The sequence below is a fragment of the Apteryx rowi genome, unplaced genomic scaffold, assembly GCF_003343035.1.
Source record: "Apteryx rowi isolate R43461 unplaced genomic scaffold, aptRow1 scaffold_95, whole genome shotgun sequence".
NCBI lineage: Eukaryota > Metazoa > Chordata > Aves > Apterygiformes > Apterygidae > Apteryx > Apteryx rowi.
In genome coordinates this window covers 1,345,387-1,365,474 of record NW_020451260.1, presented here as the reverse complement: position 1 = coordinate 1,365,474, position 20,088 = coordinate 1,345,387, and the positions used below count along the sequence as shown (strand labels likewise).

The 20,088-nt window shown below is 46.9% G+C and overlaps 1 protein-coding gene across 1 annotated transcript; it reads right to left on the bottom strand.

The window, feature by feature from the left end:
• Nucleotides 1-1,343: 1,343 nt before the first annotated feature.
• Nucleotides 1,344-19,981, bottom strand: LOC112978620 (tetraspanin-36-like). The gene is made up of 7 exons (XM_026092252.1): nucleotides 19,861-19,981; nucleotides 6,399-6,590; nucleotides 5,806-5,880; nucleotides 5,254-5,349; nucleotides 4,169-4,321; nucleotides 3,277-3,360; nucleotides 1,344-1,843 (listed from the first exon to the last, which is right to left on the bottom strand). Exons 1-7 carry the CDS (start codon nucleotides 19,918-19,920, stop codon nucleotides 1,757-1,759), a joined length of 747 nt encoding a protein of 248 aa, XP_025948037.1. The 5' UTR covers nucleotides 19,921-19,981; the 3' UTR covers nucleotides 1,344-1,756.
• Nucleotides 19,982-20,088: the final 107 nt, after the last annotated feature.

Sequence of the window (20,088 nt, the reverse complement as noted above, 5' to 3'; positions counted from 1 at the left end):
GGCTACGCTTGCATCGCTCAATTCCTGCTTCTTGCATCACTCTTTCCATGCCAAAAAGGAGGCTGGATTTTACACCATCCCAAAAACCACACACACACAAAAAAAAACCCCAAACCAAAATACCCCGTAAGATAGAACCACCAACAAAACCAGCATTTATTACTTGGTTAAATAAATTTGGTTTATTTTGGCATTAAACAGAAGACAAAACCCTCAATAAAAATTAAAACACTTTCAACATACACATACTTATACCGGTATGTCTCCTATAGAACATCATCATCATCACCAATTCCTTCTTCCATCTCTTGGTGGTGGGGGAGGAAATAAAGAAAAACAGCTCACACTTACCCCAAACTCCTTTCTTCTAAATAGCTACATATGTACATATGTGCTACAGGAGAGACAGCTTATCTCTTTAAAGAAAAACTATGCTGCTGCTTTTCCACAATTGTCTAATCAAGAATAGCTCAAAGCTCCCTCCCTCCCCACATCTTAGCCCTAAAAAAACCCCTAAAAAACTAAAAACCCTTAAAGAACTGAGAAACAGATTAACATAGAAATGTGATAAAGAAAGCTCATTTTTAAAGAGATAATGCAATCCAAGAAATGACCATATTAAGCAGACTTAGGAGAAAGAAAAACTAGCAAATAAAGAATCACGTGACACAGCCAGACATTAGGTTATTGAAGTGGTTTGATCAACTATCCAGTACGGGAATGTATCTGAATATTTTTAACAGTGAGAAGCAGCCAGATCTTCACTGAACCCTGCACTAACCCTTCCAAGAGTCCTCTTTCTACATAACCATGTTGACCCAACATTTCCTGCAACTCCCACCTTGCAGCCTGTATCCATCTGAATAACTCTTGCAACTTCTACATTAAATAGAAAGAAAGTGTGCCTTTGTGCAGGCAAAATATAAAAGCATCAGTATAAGGGGGAAAAAAATCAAAAGCCCTGCTTCATAAGCAATTTTTAGTTAAAAAAAAAAAAGAAAGAAAAAGACAAAACAAGAAAACCCCAAAACAGAGATGCCCAAGCCCAAAATACAGGCCTGCTCATAACCTGGGGTTGTTCACATTTGCTAGCTGCTTCAAAAGACAACACAAATTTCTGTTTTAGTTTTTAAACACTGCTCCAAAGGCTTGTCTTATACTAACAGCCTCTACAATAAACTGAATGACACGATATGACCACAGCAAGGAGGAAAAAAAGAAACACCACCAGATACAGGAGAAATGTATTCTGACTGCCAGGGCTTATAAGGAATATTCAGTCCTCCTATTCAAGAATTTCTTTTGCTGTTTAACCATGTCATGAGAATGATTTGGTATTTGTGCAGTCAGTGAATCCCTCCTGCTTTCTCAATCAGTTTAGTGATTAAAAACAACATTTCTCTCTGCATGTTTTAGGGTATAGAAAGGAACTGCAGAAGTAGATTTCTTCCTGGACTCTACTGCACCATCTCTTGCTACGTACAGAAAGTCACAAATGCAAATCTAAAATAACTTTACAGGAAGTTGCAGTGTGTAAGAACAGGGTAAGTTACTATATGGCACTAAATATTGAGTGTCATTTCACATAACACCCACAAGAAACTTTTCCAAACCAATACACTATTTTCTTTCTGTTTCATGTAAATAAAATAAAATAAAATATTTAACCGAAAGGTCATAAATTGCCCTTTAACATGCATCTTTACAAATCTATTTTATCATCGGGAAGCGAAAGAAAAGTGATCTTTGTATTTTATCAAGCAAACACCCCTGAGTAAAGAGGCTGATATCCACTATCTTCTCTCTTGCAAGTAAGTACACAGATGCTCAGCATGCCAAAGAACTGAAAAAGAGAGAGCATGAGAGAGATTTAGTTTTGCTACATCTTTCGGTTTCATTCCTCAGATCCAATACCTAAATACTAATTAGACTTTTATCACCGTAACAAGGACATGCCTTTCATATTAAGAAATACTTTGAAAATGAAGTGATTTTTTGTATGTCACATTTGAATACTAGTTCCAACTCATTTTTTTCTTCCCTAGATTCTCCCATTAATTTACACATCCACATTAATTTCTACGTATCTTACCATGGGAATAATTTCAGTAAAAGTATGGGACTACTCTGGACTTAGAGTGTAATTCTATAAAATATTTAAGCATATGAGATAGATAAATAAAATATAGTGCAGAATATGCTATGGTAATCATAGGAGATGATCACAGGAGAAATTGTGGTGGAAGGATTCATCACAGACAAATAATAAAAGGGACATGTAATGAGAATATAAAATTGATCATTTTACAGAGGGGAGGGAAGTGATGGAAACTTCCGAGTAATTTAAAACTCATACTAGGAAATATAATGCAGAAAAAACAATTACCTCCCTCCTCAGGCCAGAATTAAGAAAAGGAAATTTTAATCAAGTCAAGCCCCCATCCTGAAATGACGTCTGAACAGACAGACTTTTGCTTCTTCATTGAGTTCAGGAATGGGATATTAAATAGCAAGTGTTCTACACTGGCTCAACTTAACRATATTCTTTTACTGAAAACAGATACTCAAAGGAGAAACATTTTGCTGTTATTAAATGTTCATCTCTATCAACAAGGAAGAGGTTACAAAACYTGGTAAAAAGGTACAAGTAACAATGACAAACCACCAATGGGTCAAATCTTCATAAAGCTGCGTGCTCATTTCTTGGGTGTACCAGTTACTAGAAGTTTTACATCAGGACTTCTAAAATCTGTTTTTCACCCGCAGGACAACTTGTTTTGGTTTCCCACTTCTTTTCATTTAATTCCTATCTTACAATTCTATAAATAGTCTAGATGTTTTCATTCCTGGTCATGTTTGTTGTCCATTTTGATTCCAAGTCTCCAAACATAGGACTATTGACTGGCTTGTGTCCAAGAACAAACTTTGAAGAGCAATTTTTAAAATCCCAGTTAAGTATAGGAAAGCTTGTTATTGTTTTAATAAAGGATTTTAGATCTGGGCCTTCAAGCACACCTAGCTCGTTGTACCTCCTACCAAACAACCAACACAGCCCTATTTACTTCCCACTCCAAATCCCCTACTATTTTTTTTGATCCCTCTCCTGCTCATCATGCAGACAAAGATGAGAAAACTGGAGGAAAAGAAGGAAGGAATAGAGGATGGGGTCTATTTCACAGCCAGAGAGAGAACACGGTGGAAGAAAAAGCCAGGGGACATCAAAGGGAAAGCAGTATTATTTTCCATGAGGGAAGAAATAGAAACATTTAGTAGTACCTTTACGATGGCAAATCCCAAGATTACAAGCATAGCATAGCTGAGTACACTCTGCAGCCCAGACTCCAGCTCCTCTGCACAGCCCTGCCAAGAAAGAAAGAAGTGAAAACAACCCAAAAGATAATTCTGCTGGACAGCTTGTCTTTTTTCTTAAAAAAAAAAAACACAACAAAAAAACCCCACACAGTTTCTGAAAGGAAGCAGGACCTTGCAGAGCCTGTCTAACCAACCACTGCAGACTTGATGGCTTCCCTTCTTGCTTTCCGGACTTGATGGCTTGTCATTCTCCCCTTGCTTGGGGAGATGCACCGACAAACTGTGACTCACTAACATTTGCCGCTTCTAGGAATCTCCTCTGGCTCAGTTCACTTAWTACACAAAGAAGTACCCAAAACTCAGCGCCATGAAGACCAGCAGTGATCTCTATAAAAGGAAATCTATGGGCTCGTGCCCCAAACTGAAGAATCCAGTATGTAATTTTCCAGATTAAGTACAGTCAGTCCTAAAAGAGTCTCTTCCTTGACTCCAGAACTGTTTGAACAACGACTCGCCCACACGTAGCTCTGGCCTAGTCACATTGCTGCTGTAGCAGCTCCAAAGGGAGGACCGTCATCAGTAGACAGAAGAGKCCAAACATACAGATTGATGCCTGGGAAGACACCTGGTGCTCTCCTTTGGTTATCCAAGTGCTTTTATAGAATTATGCAAGAAGGAAACTATCTAGTGGAAAACACATGGGGAGAAGAGATTTTGGGATTCAAACTGCTGGAAAGAACTGGAAGAAATCATCTCTAWATCCTGCCCGAAATGCTTCCTCATTGGCTCTGGCTGGTTCAGAGAATGATCATGGGCCAGTGTAACATGGAAATGAGAAACTGCCTTTCACCCTCACCCGGGTATTGAGTTCCTGTGGCTGATCCAGACTCCCCGTGCAGTTGCTCAGATCTCGTCTGCAGCAGCTCAGAGGGACGCTGTTGTTACCCGTGGAGTTAAACCACTGTGTGGTCGTCCAGTCACTGTAGTTCTTTACCCCGCAACAGCGAAGCTGCCAGACACAAAATAGTTACACRGATGCGTGAATACACAAGAACACGAACGCTAGTGTTGAATTAAATCTCTCTTAAGCATATGGTGCAAGAGCTGCCTGCAACATGCAGCAGTGAGGGTTGGTAACCTTTCAAGAATGGAGTTTCGTCTTTTATCTTTTCTTCCTAAATTAGGAGGTACATAAGGTACCATGGAGCTGACGGCTGTGCTCTGTAAAACAGGAGGCGAGAGTGGGCCCTCTGCTCCCACTGGACTGGGAAGTTGGGTCATTCAGGTCTCTGCAGGAGTGGGCCAAAGCAGCATGGCCTTCTGCTGCTTTACAGGCTAGGGAAAAAGAAAGGGGAGGGAAGTGGCTCCGGCAGTTTTCAGCTGCTGTGTAAGAACAGCCAGTGGAAAAAGAGGCAGCAAGTTAACATTATCATTTGTTAGCAACGCTATCCGTACGGCTATCGCCCTTGAAGGGGATGGATTTACAAGAAGTAGCAGTACTTCAGGGAAACAGCAGTCGATATTACAGATCAACTTCCCTTCAGACATTATTGTCACCTTGTCAGTTTATTCGCTGTAAAAGATGGTATTTAAGCGACAGGTTGCGGGATACACCCTTCTGTCGTCTTTCTGTTTTAYGGTACAGGATTCTCAGCAGCAGTTATTCATATGCACTCATCTGTCTGATCCCAAGGCCACTTGTGTCAGCAAGGTCATTAATTCACATGAACTTCACATCAGGACCCTGAAGGCCAACTCTGCGAAGTGAGGAGCACCCCAACTGCCATGGAGARCCAGATGCTAAATGCTGCTGCAGAGCAGAGCTCTAGGATACTGCCATACGGAACCTCCTTCCCTCCCACTCCCAGCCCAGATTCCTTGTTTAATGTCCAATCAATTGATTTCTAAATAATTCTCAGTTGAATTTAAAGACTTTCTTACCTGTTCTTGCAAGTAATCCACAACCGTAGACTCTGGATTTTTCCCATCATAYTTTTGGAAGACTGAACGCATTGTGCCCTGTACATCAGTTTTTACCTATTTTGAGAGAAAAATATCCATTTTGTGTTAACACAAGAGCTCAGAATATTATCTAAAGGAAACGGCAAAAGATCTGTATCTCCAAAGTCAAAAAAAAAAAAAATCTAAGTTTTAGATAAAATCTGGGTAGCACTTAATCAGAATAATTTCCTGGATATAAGCTGATCTKCCTTGATTTAAGAGCCCTCTTTTGTGAGCATCAACAACTGTTTAATCCACCTTAGAGTTTGTTGTGATGCCTGCCAGATACTTAATGTATTCATCATGTTCCTGACAAGGGTCAATTCATATACCTGGTGGTGACATCCCCGTTCTGCATCCCCACAGTAACCCCTTGCCCTGCAGATTTCAGAACAGAGGATGAAGGGCAAGAAAGCTGGATATRCTGGAATGCTCCAACACCACAGGAGCTATTCTTTACTTCTGTGTTAGTACAGAGATGCTAATTCTTACCTTTTCCCTGTAAACAAATCCCAGGACAAAAGCTGATACTTCTGCAATGAAGATAACCAGGATAATGGCCAAGAACTGAAATCCAAAGAGAGAGACTGTAAGGATACACCACATGTGAATGCAATTGCACATTTCCCACCACATGGATCGATAATGYTGAGTAAGTTATCATTATCCACTGTTGCCTCGCCGATTAAAACAGTCTCCAGAAAGTAGTTAGAAAAAGGAGATTATCATGCGTAGCTGTGGCGGTGACTGGAGTTCTCCAGATCTTGGACTCCTGAGAAGATGGATACCTGGATCGTTCCCCAGAGATGGGGAATCCGGGCTGTTCTGCAGGCAGCACCACACTATTCGTCAAAAACTATACATGGCTGAGGGCATTGGTCTGCACAAGGCAGTGAAACTCTAATAATTTAGCCTGCACYTCACCCACCATCAGTCAGTGCCTCWCAGCAGTACGCAGCTCCCRTGAAGGAGCAGCGCTTCARCAGTATTTCCAAGTAACATCTTCCCTTGCAGCCCTGGGCGCACAACTTGCGCCCCATGCAGCAGGGTGTGAAAGAGGACAYGCAAGAAWGGACAGGACTTACCAGGCCCAGCCCAACTCGTGACTCCTGGAGGGTGGCACAGCAGCCGATCAACCCGATGATGAACATGACTACGGCAACGCAAATAATGATCACCGCTGGCAGCAGAGCGTACTTGTCTTGCAGGAAGTTGTCATAACTCTTGTAGGTGTTAATGACATATCCCCCAACATAGCTGAGACCAGCTGCTGCTGCCTGAAATGCAATAAAGTTACTTGCAGTTATTTGTTGTCTTCCCRGAAAAATTAACCTGAGCTTTTTTGTAATAGCATAAAGTAATGACTACAGATGCAAAGATCTAGAAAAAAGGCGTGCACTTGAAAACAGCTCCCCATCCAAACTTTAACACAGAGAGGACAAAATCCACTTATAGTGAATCATTCCTCTACTAATGAAATGCCATTTCAGCCGAGCTGACACAGGGGCGCCTCTCAGTGCACATAGCTAGCSTCTCTGCAGAGGACCAAGCTCACACTTTCTACCCAGGATCACCTACATCCTACCTAACACTGCATTTGGAGGAATTAACTTCTAAGATGATCACCACAGGGTTGTGGTTTGGTTTGGTTTTGTTCTTTTGAGAAAACCTCATCCTTTCCACTTTCTCAACAGYGTTACTCTTGAACACGTGGAAACTCTGAAAGCCAAGGTGGGATTTAAGCACAAGAGAGGGATTGTTCATTGCTAACCAAGATGACTGGTTTTTGTCTAGCCTTGCTCTATTATTTACTCCAGAAGAGGCTTCTTAGACTTTCTTCAGAAAACGGAGGAGGGGGCCAAAAAAGCTGTCATGCAATCAGGTTTTCAAGTGTCTCAATAAACCCTTCTTGGCAGTAATTCCCTCTGCAAAATTGGAAGCAGGTAAAAATGATAAGAAGCATTTAGTTCAGCTGTGTTTGAAGGCCACCACCAACCACTAAGACATGCACAACTGTCCCAATCCCAGCAAAACCCAATACTTGTTCATCCTGAAGGAAACRGATTGCTGCTTCCTCTAAAATCAAACTCCTTGAAAAGGATGTTTTGCCAACTGAAGTCAACGCATGAGAATGGCACATTGGTGACCAATGCCTAAGAAGCAGCCCTGGAGACTGAAGCCYTTTATCCACAAAACTGGCTACAGCCTTGGAAATGACACCAAAAGGCTCAGCAGTGCCCAGCCAAAGCCTCAACAGTGGCATTAAAAAACTGAGAGTTGCAGTCAATCCACCCCCTGTGACCCATCAGCCCAAGCCTGGGCCTGTAAAAACGGGGGCACCGGCCGTACCCACCTTCTCGAAACTTGAGGGAAAACAGCCTGTTGTCAATAGGCTGCAGCTGGATTTCATCAGGCAGCCTACAAGCAGTTCCTTACTTCTCCCAGCACTGTACGTTTTAATTAAATCAAACACTCCTCGCACTAGAGCTAGAACTTGCTAATTCCTTTACCATGTTTGGGCTCCTTCCCTGCGGCCAGGTCTGGTGCCTGCCCTTAATTACCCCTGGGCGCGGGGCACATCCTTCACCTCAGACAGCTCTCACCCACACGCGCCTGCCCTTCCCGGACACTGCCCGTACCTAAAAATTACTGGGATGAGATGCACCAAGTGATACAACCAGGATCAAGCTAACCCTTGAAGTCATTTATCACGTCTCGTGTAAGATCCTGCTCCACATTTATTTCAGTATTCTTCATCTGAAAGAAAAAGCTGTTATCTTCCACTTGCTGCACTAAAAGATACATTTTATTTGAAACAGGTGTTAAGACTAAAAAAGTTAGTTTACAAAGTTCATCCAAGCAAAATCTTTTCTCCAAAGAAGGGAAAAAAAAGCATATTCCTGAAAGTTTTAGCCAAGTTTGTGTTACGTTTCCATTTTTAGAACAGCAGAGAAACTTGGAGATTCAGAAAGGCCCCTGGGGAAACTGTGCATCCCAGTGTCTTCACCAGAAGAACCAGGAGCACCTGCTCGCAGCAAAGGCAAAGCAGTGGGACCTTCTGTGCCCTTCCTCCAGGCGAGCTCCCTCCAGAAGGCTCTGGAGCTTTGCAGGGAAAAATAGAGCAGCTTCCTGCAGAAAATTTGCAGCCTCTAGTTTGCAACTGTTTGCTTACTCCTGCGTGTTTTTTAGTGCAGCGTTAATATCCAGAACCTAACGAACATGACATTTATTAATTTGAATCAGGTAACAGTCAGTTGGGCCACAAGATTCATGACCGGAGGTGCAGTGGCTTTTCTTAACCGCAGAAGTGCCCCACTCGGTTGGGCCCAGCAYGAGCTCAGGGAACGGCTCAGAGTTTGGCCCCTGCTCCCATGGAAGCAGAGAAAAACATCCAAGTGGCCACAGCAGGAGCAGAGTTAAGAGTGCTCTGGGTTGGCCTAACTTCTTCCTAGTTTACGCTGTGCATGGTGAAACCATAATATGAATAATGCTGTAGATACTCTCATACTAGTCCTGCCTTGACTGTAGTACCTGACTGCATGTGTTGCTGGGTTTTGAAGCCTTCCTAATAAACACAGGTATGGCTGGAGAGTAATGGTATTCCAGCCTCTCCGGTTTTGGGGAAAGTTCAAGTAGGTCAGCGATGGTTCCTCAGCATGTGCCAAGAAATAATCCTCCACCAAGAACACAGATACAACACAGTGACACTCCCAGCCGTGGTGCTTATATCCCAACCCGAAGGCATCACCTCCAGTCTTTGGTCACTTTGCTGCTGCCATCACTGCAAACCTAACGCCGAGCTGAGTTACAGCTTTAAAAGTTTCCGGCTGGAGCGAGAACTCCGAGGTATTTGCCCCGACACACTAAGGTGGAGCCGGCTGCCAGCGCACGAAGCCTCCTGTACGTGCGTTACTGCATGCACGTGCGCTTCCAAGCCAAATGCTTGCATCTAGCCACAGCTACTAAGAAGCAGATTTTTCCTGAGGACATCAGCAGACTTTGGCTGGTGCAGCCGAGCACTCGGGTTAGGATGTCACCGACTGCTGAGCTCCCGTTGCTCCTGCTGAGGGAAAAACGCAAGGGCTGCGAGACCCTCAGAAAGGCTCRCGATGGAGAAAGGCAAAACCGAGGGGAACGGAGCCGTGGTGACTTTAGCTAGCGCGGGAAGGGCAGGACAGACTGCAAAGCCAGGGTACAAAAAGCAGAAACCATGTTTCTGGCAGATAAATGAGTCGGCTACGTTCAGAAGCAGCGTCCTGTCAAAATGCGCAAAATAAAACAGCCACGTGACTTAGTTAATGTGCAAAAGTTAATGGGCAAAGTGCAAAGTTAATCCAGTTAGTTTGTCATATTCAGAGAGTTTAAAGCCCTAATGTTTTGTGTCACTAGTTCTAGAGCCTTTGCAAGGAGTTCTGTACTTCTGTGGCACAAGACAGGACTACAAATCCCAAACCCTCTGCATCATTTAATCTTCTTTTAAGATGGAGACACACGTGGAGACATGTAAGAATCTCCCGATACTTCCACTAGGTTTCTGCAAGTGATTTAGATAACAGGTGTGTTCTTTGCTCCTCTGCTGTACTTGACGTCCTCCGTTTTCTACCTGTTTTTTATGTGCTCAACTCCAAATGCAGAGAAAGCACGCACAGGAGATGCTAAAGACAGATAAACCATGAGTCCTGGATGATAAGCAAGCCTGTGCTGCTAGTCAAGGGCTACCACAAATTTAAAAAASACTGTGAAGCCAATTCATGGAAGTCCTACAGAGCCAGAGGCAGCAAAGCTCCGCGACAGGAGGCCAACGTCAGAAGGTCTAGCACCGAGGTCGCAGGAGATTCCTCTCCAAGCTTCATCAATGCCTCTTGCAAACATGGACAGGCAATTTCACAAGTTTTATTGCAAMATTCAGGACTACCTGCACCCTGGTCAGGCAGGAAGCACAGCCAGCAAGTGGTCTATTATTATAATTGCAGAACTTCTGCTTCCAAGCAGAAAAAGGGAAGCAGAATGATGCGAAAATAAAAKATATTGGGTAAAGAGCTGGCCTAAGGGAAGTTCAGATTTTTCTCCAGAAACTTAGACACACCCAGGACTTCACCCACAGTTTTTAAATCAAAGCGAAGATTTTGAAGCCTGAACAAAAGGATCACTTTRGAAGTGGAAGGCATTTCAGGTGGATATCTGTTCTCGCTTTGTTTTGGCAGACGAGTCCYAGCGCCAAACCGCAAAAGCAGAGGAGAAAACCGTTTCAGAACGCCGGTCTCCAAGCTTTCCGCCTGAAGCTTTTCCCACACTTAGGGAAAGCTCGAAATCCAGGGGAGGGATTTTCCTCTAACGTTGCAAAACCTGTCAGCCCCATCCCTAAAACTAAAACTCGCAAGCAGAATATCCCGACGTTGCCCCCTTCCTGCCCCAAACATCCCCTGGTGGACGCCATGGGGCTCCACCGGCAAAGCCTGCTCGCGCGTCTTCACAACACCGCCGATTCCCCCAAGACAAGCTGGAGCGATGAGAAAAGGGAAATTTTGTCAGAAAGCCCCTTTTCGCAGCTGAGCAGCAGAGCTGTGGTCGCCTCTGCTCTCTCTCACCCACAAGGGCTTAGATTGCTTGAGGCCCCGACGCCAGAAATACTTGTTTTTCGTATCCGGTGYCTCTTTTAGAGACCAGATCTTAAATTAGTTGAGTTTGCACAACGAACTCGCTGCTGGGCTGAGCTAAAAGAAAGCAAAGCGCTAACACCCAAGTTCTCCTGAGCTGATTTCTGGCCAGGGGCTGAGCACGGTCGCTCGGCGAGCCTACGTCACCCGCGCGTGAAGGCGACGCTCTTCTGCGGTGACACACGTAACTAGTTGTTTAAAAGACGCAGCAAGATTTTTGCATAATGTCCCACTCTCCTCCTACCCACTGCCAGAAGGGGAGTTTGCTGATGACCGGGACCCTCCGCCCTTCCAGAGAGCAAAACAGATACTTCTGGCCATGCAAATACTTCACCCCCTTCGCCTTCTCCATGCACTCAGTGTCCTTCATGTAGAAGGGGCCCCTTAAACTTCCCCCCACGTAACTGCTCTGAAAAGAAAGAATTAAAAAAAAAAGATTAAAAAAAAAGTAATATTTGCATCTCTCAGTCAGGCAGAACAGATCCTCTTCCACCTTCCCTTCTTTGACCATTTAAATAAATTGACCTTGTGCGATGACTGGAAACAGGGGTTTTGTTTGCTTTTTGCATTTATCAGCATAGGTTTCTTTTTTCCCCCATATCTGAATGCAACAGAGCAACGGAGTCAAACTACTAGTTATAAAAAGGTAGCRTTTCTTGTTTGGTTGGTTGGTTTTAAGGTTTTTCCCAGTATCCTCTGATTTCAGAGTGTTGATTTGATACTTAGGTCTGCTAACAGGGCCCAGTATGGTTTTTACTGTAAAGGACCTGAAGGTGSAAAGTGGCCCTCGTCTTCAGGCTGGTCAGTCCAATTTGGGGTAACGAAACTGAACTGTTAAAAGCTGCRAAAACCAGGTAAATTGTAGATACAATTTAAGAATGGAAGAATAAGGGTGATTCTGAGTATTAGAGCACAGTTTTGCAAATGCAGAAGCTTTTTTTCCGGTAATCCAAGCGTTCACATTAGATGAAGCTGGGATAACAGCTCTCCGCTTGGCATGACCACAACATGAGAAGCGTTACCGTGTTGGATGGTAGATCACAGGAGGGGCCAATTTCACCAAACAAGTGTCTTCAAAAAGATGCATCCTCTATACAGTAAAAGAATTGAGATGATGAGTGACTTAAAGGGCATTTCTCCCAAATCAGTGTTAGGACAGAGTTTTCCCAGCGCCAGCACTAATAGCTACCAGAACACGTAACTTGGACTGATTCAGCTCTATTTTCCGTATTGTTAACACTTTCCATGAGCAAAGAAACGTAGGGTAAGCAATTCTGTTTGTCTTTAAAGAGCAATACCATTTGTTTTCTGTAGCAAACACTAATACAAAGATAGAGTGGAAAAACTATGCATCACCACATACACAAAAGCTTTTTGAACCGTTCCCTTGCACCTCGTCATTGGGGGATCTGACAGACGCCCTTGGTCTGGGGCAAGGTTGTTTCTCCCCTACCATCAGGGCAATCCTCATTCAGCTCCTGCCCTCTCGCTCGCGCACACCCACGCAGCAGAACGGATTCCTTCCCGTGTCCCGGCACCGGCTTAAAGCTCTGCCAGATGCCAGAGACCTGGTGGCTTCAGTTATTGTTTCTTGCCACGCTTATGGTATTCATTRAACTGAATGATAAACGAATTATTGCCACTCTTCGGTAACTCAGCTTCATCCAGGGCAGCCCGTGGCCCTGCTCGCCCCTTAAACGCAGGCYCTTCAAAGTACATGAAATAATCAGCCGCATTGCACAGCTCAGGGGCATGTTTGAGCTTGCCTTCAAAATACACCACTGCAAAGCTCGGCAGGTACACGAGGAAGCGCTTGCTTTTCCTTCTTCTTCCTCAAATAAAAACACTGAGCTGAGCAGCAGCAGGTTATGCAAAGCCATGGCTCTCTTTCAGGAAAAAGGCGAAACAAAATGAAAAACAACATCGACTTGCAGTTTTCWGCACGCTGCAAACCCTCACGCTCAAGAGGGGATTTTGCTTTTAATGGTTTTCTGTCAAAGTTGTGTTAAATAACTTTCTCCTTGGAGTYTTCCAAGTTTGTCTTGCTGGCTTTTGCTCCCTAAGCTTAACTCGGTTTTGCCCCCTCCTAAAAACAAGCCCGTATCACCTGAAGGCTAGTGCTGGAGATGCTGCCCACCAGGAACAGCTTTGCAAAGCAAAGCTCGAAATCCTGCCGGCAATTCCCTGAGACCTCCTGGGCAAACGCCGGCCTTTGCAACAGGGCGCCTTGGCCTCGGCATGTTGCTGCTATCCAAAAATCACAGCAGATCAGGAGGTGCTTTTTATTCCTGGAAGGTGTCGAAACGCAAGAGCCTTTAGGTTGCCTCTCCCGTCATTGCAAGGCATCACATCAGTGCCCTCGATTTATCCGGCAATGGGCTGACGGCAGCAAGGAAAGCCCTGCAGCTTCCTTCTCACTCTCATTCCCAGCTCTTTTCCCCCTGCAAATAAAGATACAGACGGTGGAGCCAGAGGCTGTGGGTGTCGCTTCGGCCGAGCATGGTGGGTTTATCAGCCGCTGTTGATCTGAACAGCTGACTGGGACGCAAAACGCGCTCCAGCTCAATGTTTGCCTTCGGAGCCACCCTGTTTCCTTACTCAGCCGCTCTGGCTCAGCCTCGGGATCCAGCGACTTTTACGTCACTAGTTGCAAACCTAAGAGCAAAGAAGTTCACCTAAACCGCAGCCAAGCTAATCCTCACACTGGGGAAAACTTCTTGCAGCTGGTGAGTAGGCCGACACCTCGCTCATCTGCTGGGAAACGTTGCTTTGCAGCGGATGCAGCAGTGTCCGCAGTGCCTCTGCTGCAGGGCCACAAGGGAAGGAATGGCGGCAGCAGGAAAGCCCGGATGGAGGGGACGCGCGGCCGACATGCGGATCCGCTGCGAGAAGCATGGCTTGCTGTTCTGCTGGTGTAAGAACGATCCTGGCAGCTCCTCTTAGCACATTTGACACGGTAAAGCAAACTCGGCACAGCTTAGCAGTGCCACGCTGCTGGGAAAATGCGAGGAACTCCCAGTTTACATATAAACTACAATAAAGATCCCCTTTTTATTCCATCTGGATAAAAAGTGTCCTCAAGCTCTCAGCTTCTTGCAGAGGAGTAACCTGGAACTCATCAGCCACCGTGGTTTATCAGGGTCTTTCTACATTGGACCTCAGGTTTCCGAGTGGTGCAAACCATAAAATGTGCGAAGGAACTGAGCCGCATTGAGGACCTGCTCTGCAACACAACCATTCGCCAGGAATGGCTTCACAGGCTTCAGAGCCCTTTGGGGACAGTCGGGCCGAGACTGGTCCTCAGAAACACGCAGAGAAGGGCCAGCRGTGTCACACCACACCTACCAAACCACCCCAACACTTCTCCTTTTCTGACCGCACCGCTGTCTTCCTTTTAATTTGCTTTCGAAGGCTCCTGCACATACAGCAAAGCACATTTTCCCAAAAGTCAGTTAAGTTCTGCTTTGYGGTTTTGGGCAAAATAATTTAAAACATGCGGGAACTTTGCCCTATCCATTTTATTCCAGGGGTTCGAGGTATCCTGCAAACGTAACATGATGTAAAGCRCATTAATGGAAAACCTCCGCAAAGAAGCCCAGCCTGAGATTTCCAGGTGGTCTCTGGCGTTTTCCTGGCTGCCGTGGCCAAGCCGAGGCCCCACGAGCTGCACGTGCAGAGGTGCTGAGCACCTTCCTCCCTCTTACCGCGGCTGGTGGGGCAGGGCCATCAGCCCCGTTCAGCGACCGCTCTGGTTTTCACACCCCAGGCACAGTCCAMCCCCCCAAAATSAGGTCCCGGGTTAAGCAGCTCCTTSCACCGCTGACCCAGGTGTGAGTCAGACGGACCCCGCAGCCCATCAGCATCTTTTCCGCGACACGAGGCAGGGAGCTGCCGTGTGTTTTACGCTTCCTCGCCAAGGATCTCACGGAGCTTTGGAAACACAGCAGAGCAGTCCGTCGCCCAGGGGCACAGATGCAGGCAGGATTAAGGATTTGCCTAAGAGCAGATGGAGGGGAGGGGAGGAACCAATCACAGGTCTCCTGACTCCCTGACCTGCAATGACTCCTTGGAGAATATCTCCTCCCTTAAAAACAAACCTGTCTCTATTAGCAATAACCTCCAGTATAGCCTTTGCTATTCGCTATGATTTTAATCCCATCCACAATTAAAAATTCTCCTTATCTGAGGATTTTTTATTTTTATTTCAGTATCCCTCTGACTTGTCGCTGACTGAGTCTTCAGCACAAGCATTCCCAAACCACCTGTCAGTGGCGAGAGTGATTTCAAACCATTGATGGATGCAGGAACTGACACATTTATCCCTCCCAGTTACTAAAAATGATTGAAAAGTGACACCACATCAATACTGTCATCCCTTGACCTTCCAGCGTGCCGCCAGAGATCACTCAGCAAACCACCGGGAGGCTGAAAACAAGCGGATTTTAGTCTTGGATGCACCAAGAAAGGATAGATTAAGCACAGACGGAGCTGACAAATATTCCAGGACTTCCAGACCAGTGCAAGTATCTCCTCAAAGCAGAGAGGAGACTAGGACCCCAAAACGCACTTGACTTGTGCTCCTTGGAAAGTCACGGGCCACAAATCCAAAGATATTGGGAAATACCACCCGATTTAGGGGGCCCGGAGGGGCTGGAGAAGGGAGATGGGGTAGCTGGCCACAGAGAGCTTTGCAGCCCTGGGCTCCTCTGACCAACAACCAGAGAGGTAAGGCAAAGCCACCTCTCRACTCTCCAGTGAAGGGACGACTCCAGCAATCACCTGGAGTCATATTTCGGCCCGAGACTGTAGTTCACAGCTTTTGTTAGAAAWAACTCTCAGCGAGCTCTGCCTCAGCCTCTGACCTGCTGCGGGAGCCTCTTAACATCCTCCCCCKTCCTCTCTCCAGGCGGGACGGAAGAGGAGGACAAGTGGGAGCGGTACAGACCAGGCCAGGAAGGCACATGCTGCTGGATTTGGTCCTCCGCTTGCACATCGCAGGAGGAAGGGCTCCACCGCCTTCTCTTCCCATCACCTTTTCCTGAATCGGAAGCAGGCACCTGGCTCCAAACATGCATCTTTCCAGATATCCACCTTTTTGGTAGCTGCAGCAAGATGATTGCTCCTAATTGCGAGCATGGAGAGTAACACGAGCAGGCCCTGCTGTACAGGGAAATGAAAATACAGAAGCTTTTCAGAAAACCCATCTTCTGGAGACTGACTACTACTCTTGCAAATTCTCTACAGCAAAGGAGGGGAAAAATAAACACCGTTTGTAGGGCCAGCATGACTCAAAGCCCTTGCCACYCCACAGCAGCAGTGGGGCAGTATTCCCGCAATTATCCCGACATCGTTACCTGCTCTGGCAGACAGACACATCAGCTGGCCAAAAAAACTATTGCTCTGGATGAAGCAGCCAGAGCAACGTGACCACACTCCATCCTGCTTGGGACAGCTCTGCTAACCCCACCACAGCAYGCCATGATCTGCCCAAGCGCACTCGGAGCGTGGGATCAGCCAGGGAAAACAAAGTCTGGCTTTATCGCTCGCAGGTCACACCGTGCCAGGGAATAACCTGCGGGAACAACCCTGGCCTGCTCCTCTAGTCAAGGCGGCTTCTGTGGACGGTCCCATTACAGTCAACAGATCAAATTCTGCTCTCTCCAGATTATACACAAGTATCAGAGCAGGAAACCATCTAGTTTTTARATTCCCCATTTCTTCCCTTGGACAGGCTAGCGAACCCCAGTATTTTCCTTCTCCCCTTCCAGCAGGGTCAGCGTCATCGCGTCCCGCCCAGTCAAGGCTCCCTCACGGCACCATTGCCAAGTGTATTAAAGACACCCGAGTCCCATCAGACCCTTCCTCCCACTCTTTTAGGCTACCCAAGGYAAATCAGTGCCCCCAGTCTTTGTCTAGAATTGGCCACCACCCATCTACCAAAATAACCACACACTTAAACCTAATTAGCAGGYGCTAAAAGATGAAATGGGGAGAAGGAGGCAGATCCAGCACACCTGGAAGCACACCACTTGGTAACTCCAGTTAAAACAACCTCAGTYGAGCCCTGCTCTCAGAGGTCCTGCACTCCCCAGCCCTCACCTCTTTCTTTTTTTTATGGCATTTCTAAGCAATAACCTCTGTCAAAGCACCGTAACTGCACTAACTGCTGAACAGACAGAAGGTGAGTTATTTTCCATAATCATTTCCAAGCTGGGCAAGATTTGCAGCATGCGATGCCTAGGCATGAATTACTGCTCCAAGAAAAACCCAAGTGCTCTTTGTAAATCTTGTAGTTTGATAAAGATCTAGAGCCTTGCACACAGAGGCCCAACGATTACTCATAAATGTATTCTAGGAGAGCGTAAGAGCCAGTTCCTTCTTCCCCGCCTTGCTGAAACCTGAATTCCAGGTTCTGCAGTTCTGCTGCAGGATCACAACTACCCCACGTAATGGTCTCTGTAGCATCGAAATGCCATGGGCCTTCAGGGCGAGTTGCCTAGAAGAAAACCAAGGTCTGTTCTGGGTCAGCCCAAATTCAGGGGTTACAAACATGCATAAGGCAGAAGAGTAATTACTGACTGTCCACGGAGCTGGATGATCTAACAGCTCCAGTCAAGATTAGAGAGTTTCCCTACAACAGAAGAAAAGGTACCAGAGACATTTCTAGGAGGCCGTAAAGCTGTTGTTTGATATAAAAAAATAAAATAAAGCCAAGCACTAGTAACGATGTAAATTTGAGGTGTGCCTGACCCATGTAATTCCTGGCAGAAGCTCGTGGGATTGCCACATACACACAGTGAGGTGCTCCGATGTTCCTCTCCAAGTATTTTGAATAACACCACGTGACAAATGTACACTGCCAGCTCACATTACTTTACACACAGCAGGAAATACAGCCTCCCGCACCGTTCAGGCTATTGATATGAAAGTTATCTGGAAAACACATGGCAATAAATTGCGATAAACACCTATAAAGGAGGCACAGAACGGGAGTGGGGCGAGCTACTCACTGCAACCACCATCCAGCGGCAAGCCCATATTTACAACATAGGACACAACACTGCTCAGGAACATGGATTTCATCCAAGCTGTAGATTTTTCCCTCAGTTTCCTTCTTTTTCCTTCCACCTCTGTTACCAAACAGGACTGCTGAGCCCTGCTTGGTGGGACTCCCAGATGAGCAGCAGAACAGGTCCATGCTCCTGCARAGTCCTCACCTTGGCTGCGGGACTCTTGACCCTCACTTTCAAGCCTATTGAAAGCGTTATGTTTAAAATGCTGCTCGAAAATGCTCGAAGTGTTGCAAAGCACATGTGAAAGCACAAAGGACCCCACTGATCCATCACATGAGGTTTAACCTCATCCCTCTCCAAGACCTGCATGTTATCCCCCRGCTGATGTTGGTGSYAGCACAGGAGCACCCTCTGAATCCMAGGGGAAGAAATATACTGTAAAACCGCAAATCTGTAAATCCCCTTTGAATCCCAGGGGAAGAAATATACTGTAAAACCKCAAATCCGTAAATCCCCTTTGAACCCAAGGAGAAGAAATACACTTAGCGCTGTAAATCCCAAAGCCTTGAGGAGCGTCAGTCACCCATCCGGCAGCACTCAGCCAGCTCAGGCTCTGGTCCTCAGCGAGYGCCAAAGTGAAAGCAAAAGTTTTTAATCGCTTCGCAGAAATAATTCTTCCTCRCTTCTGCCCTCCCGAGCACCCCCGTTCCGGCACGTCCCCGCACCTCTGCCCGGGAAGCCCCGGCATTCCCGGCTGCTCAGTTCCCCCCTATCCTCAAACCCCCYGCGCTTGCCAGCCCTCCTCCAGCCACCCAGTTGTCTCCTTCTGACTACTTATTAGCGGATTACGCACATTTCCCCACGCAGTGGAAAAGTCCAAGGCTAATTTTACCGGAATAATCGGTGGCCTGTTGTGACCGGCCGCCCAAGCGCCTAGAGTCACGGTCACATGAGGCTGCCCTTCGACAACGCGCCAAAGCCCGCTTCCCCTTCTCCTCCTGGCCTCCCCGCCGGCATGCGAACCGAGCCAGCGGGCTGAARATAACCTTTTCTTGGGGAGTACTGGGTGGGTAAGGTTAATTCTGGCGTTCCTGGGGATCTGAGAACTGACGGCGTGGAAACACCAGGGAAAAATCCTCCTTTGCAGCAGCAGCACCCTGCACTTGGGCTGATTTAACTTGAGTTTGGAATTCACGGCTGAGCAAGACCCTCCAAACTAGCAGAGGATTTGGCCAAAAAGTACGCAACCCTGTGCTTTTTGATTGCTTTTAAGTTATTATCGGGGAGGTGATTTGGAAGGGCAGAACTGTAAGAAAACTATCAGCTGGGATTGTCTTGAAAGCCTGCAGCTGAGCCCGTTTTATCCCCAAAACGCTCCTCGCCTGAAAGYGCATGTTCAACGTCGCCACTTCACTGACACCTCGGTTTGTTGGCGGCCACAAAAACTGTTATTTTGAACTACTGCTGAAGTACCGGTAAAAGCAGTTTTTCCACCCCAAAACCCCACCTTCTGAACCGCGACAACTTTCTTTTTTCTCAYGAGTTTACGACAAGAACATAAGTCTTCCTGCTCGTTAACAAATATATATAGGGACATAGGGATTTCGTGTGGGACCGAATCGCGTCCGCCCGCACACGGGTAACYAAATGCTCGATCAACTACTTGCCTGGAAACGCTGGTTAACGAAAAGGTGGCCRCRCGCCGTAACACCCCTCCCGCAGCCGAGCCCCCCTTTCCCCCCCTCCATCAGACCCTCCGAGGTTGCAGCCCAGGGAATTCCCGCCCCGTGAAGCGGGAAGGGAGGGAGGGAAGTGAGCGCCGGGCTGCCGGGAGGCTCCGCCGCTCCGCCACTAACGCGCCCGGGAGAGCACCGTACCCAGAAAGCGACGCTCAGCAGCACCAGCACCGTCTTGGAGGTGATCACGCCGCAGTCCATGTCGCGGGTGGCGCCGGCTCTGGGGCGGGCGGCCGGGCAAAGCGCTGGCTCCCGCGTGGGGCCGCCCCGAGCCCGCCCCCATCCCCGTGGGAACCGCCTCCATCCCCGCGGGAACCGCCCCCATCCCCGTGGGAACCGCCCCAGCCCGCCCCCATCCCCGCGGGAGCC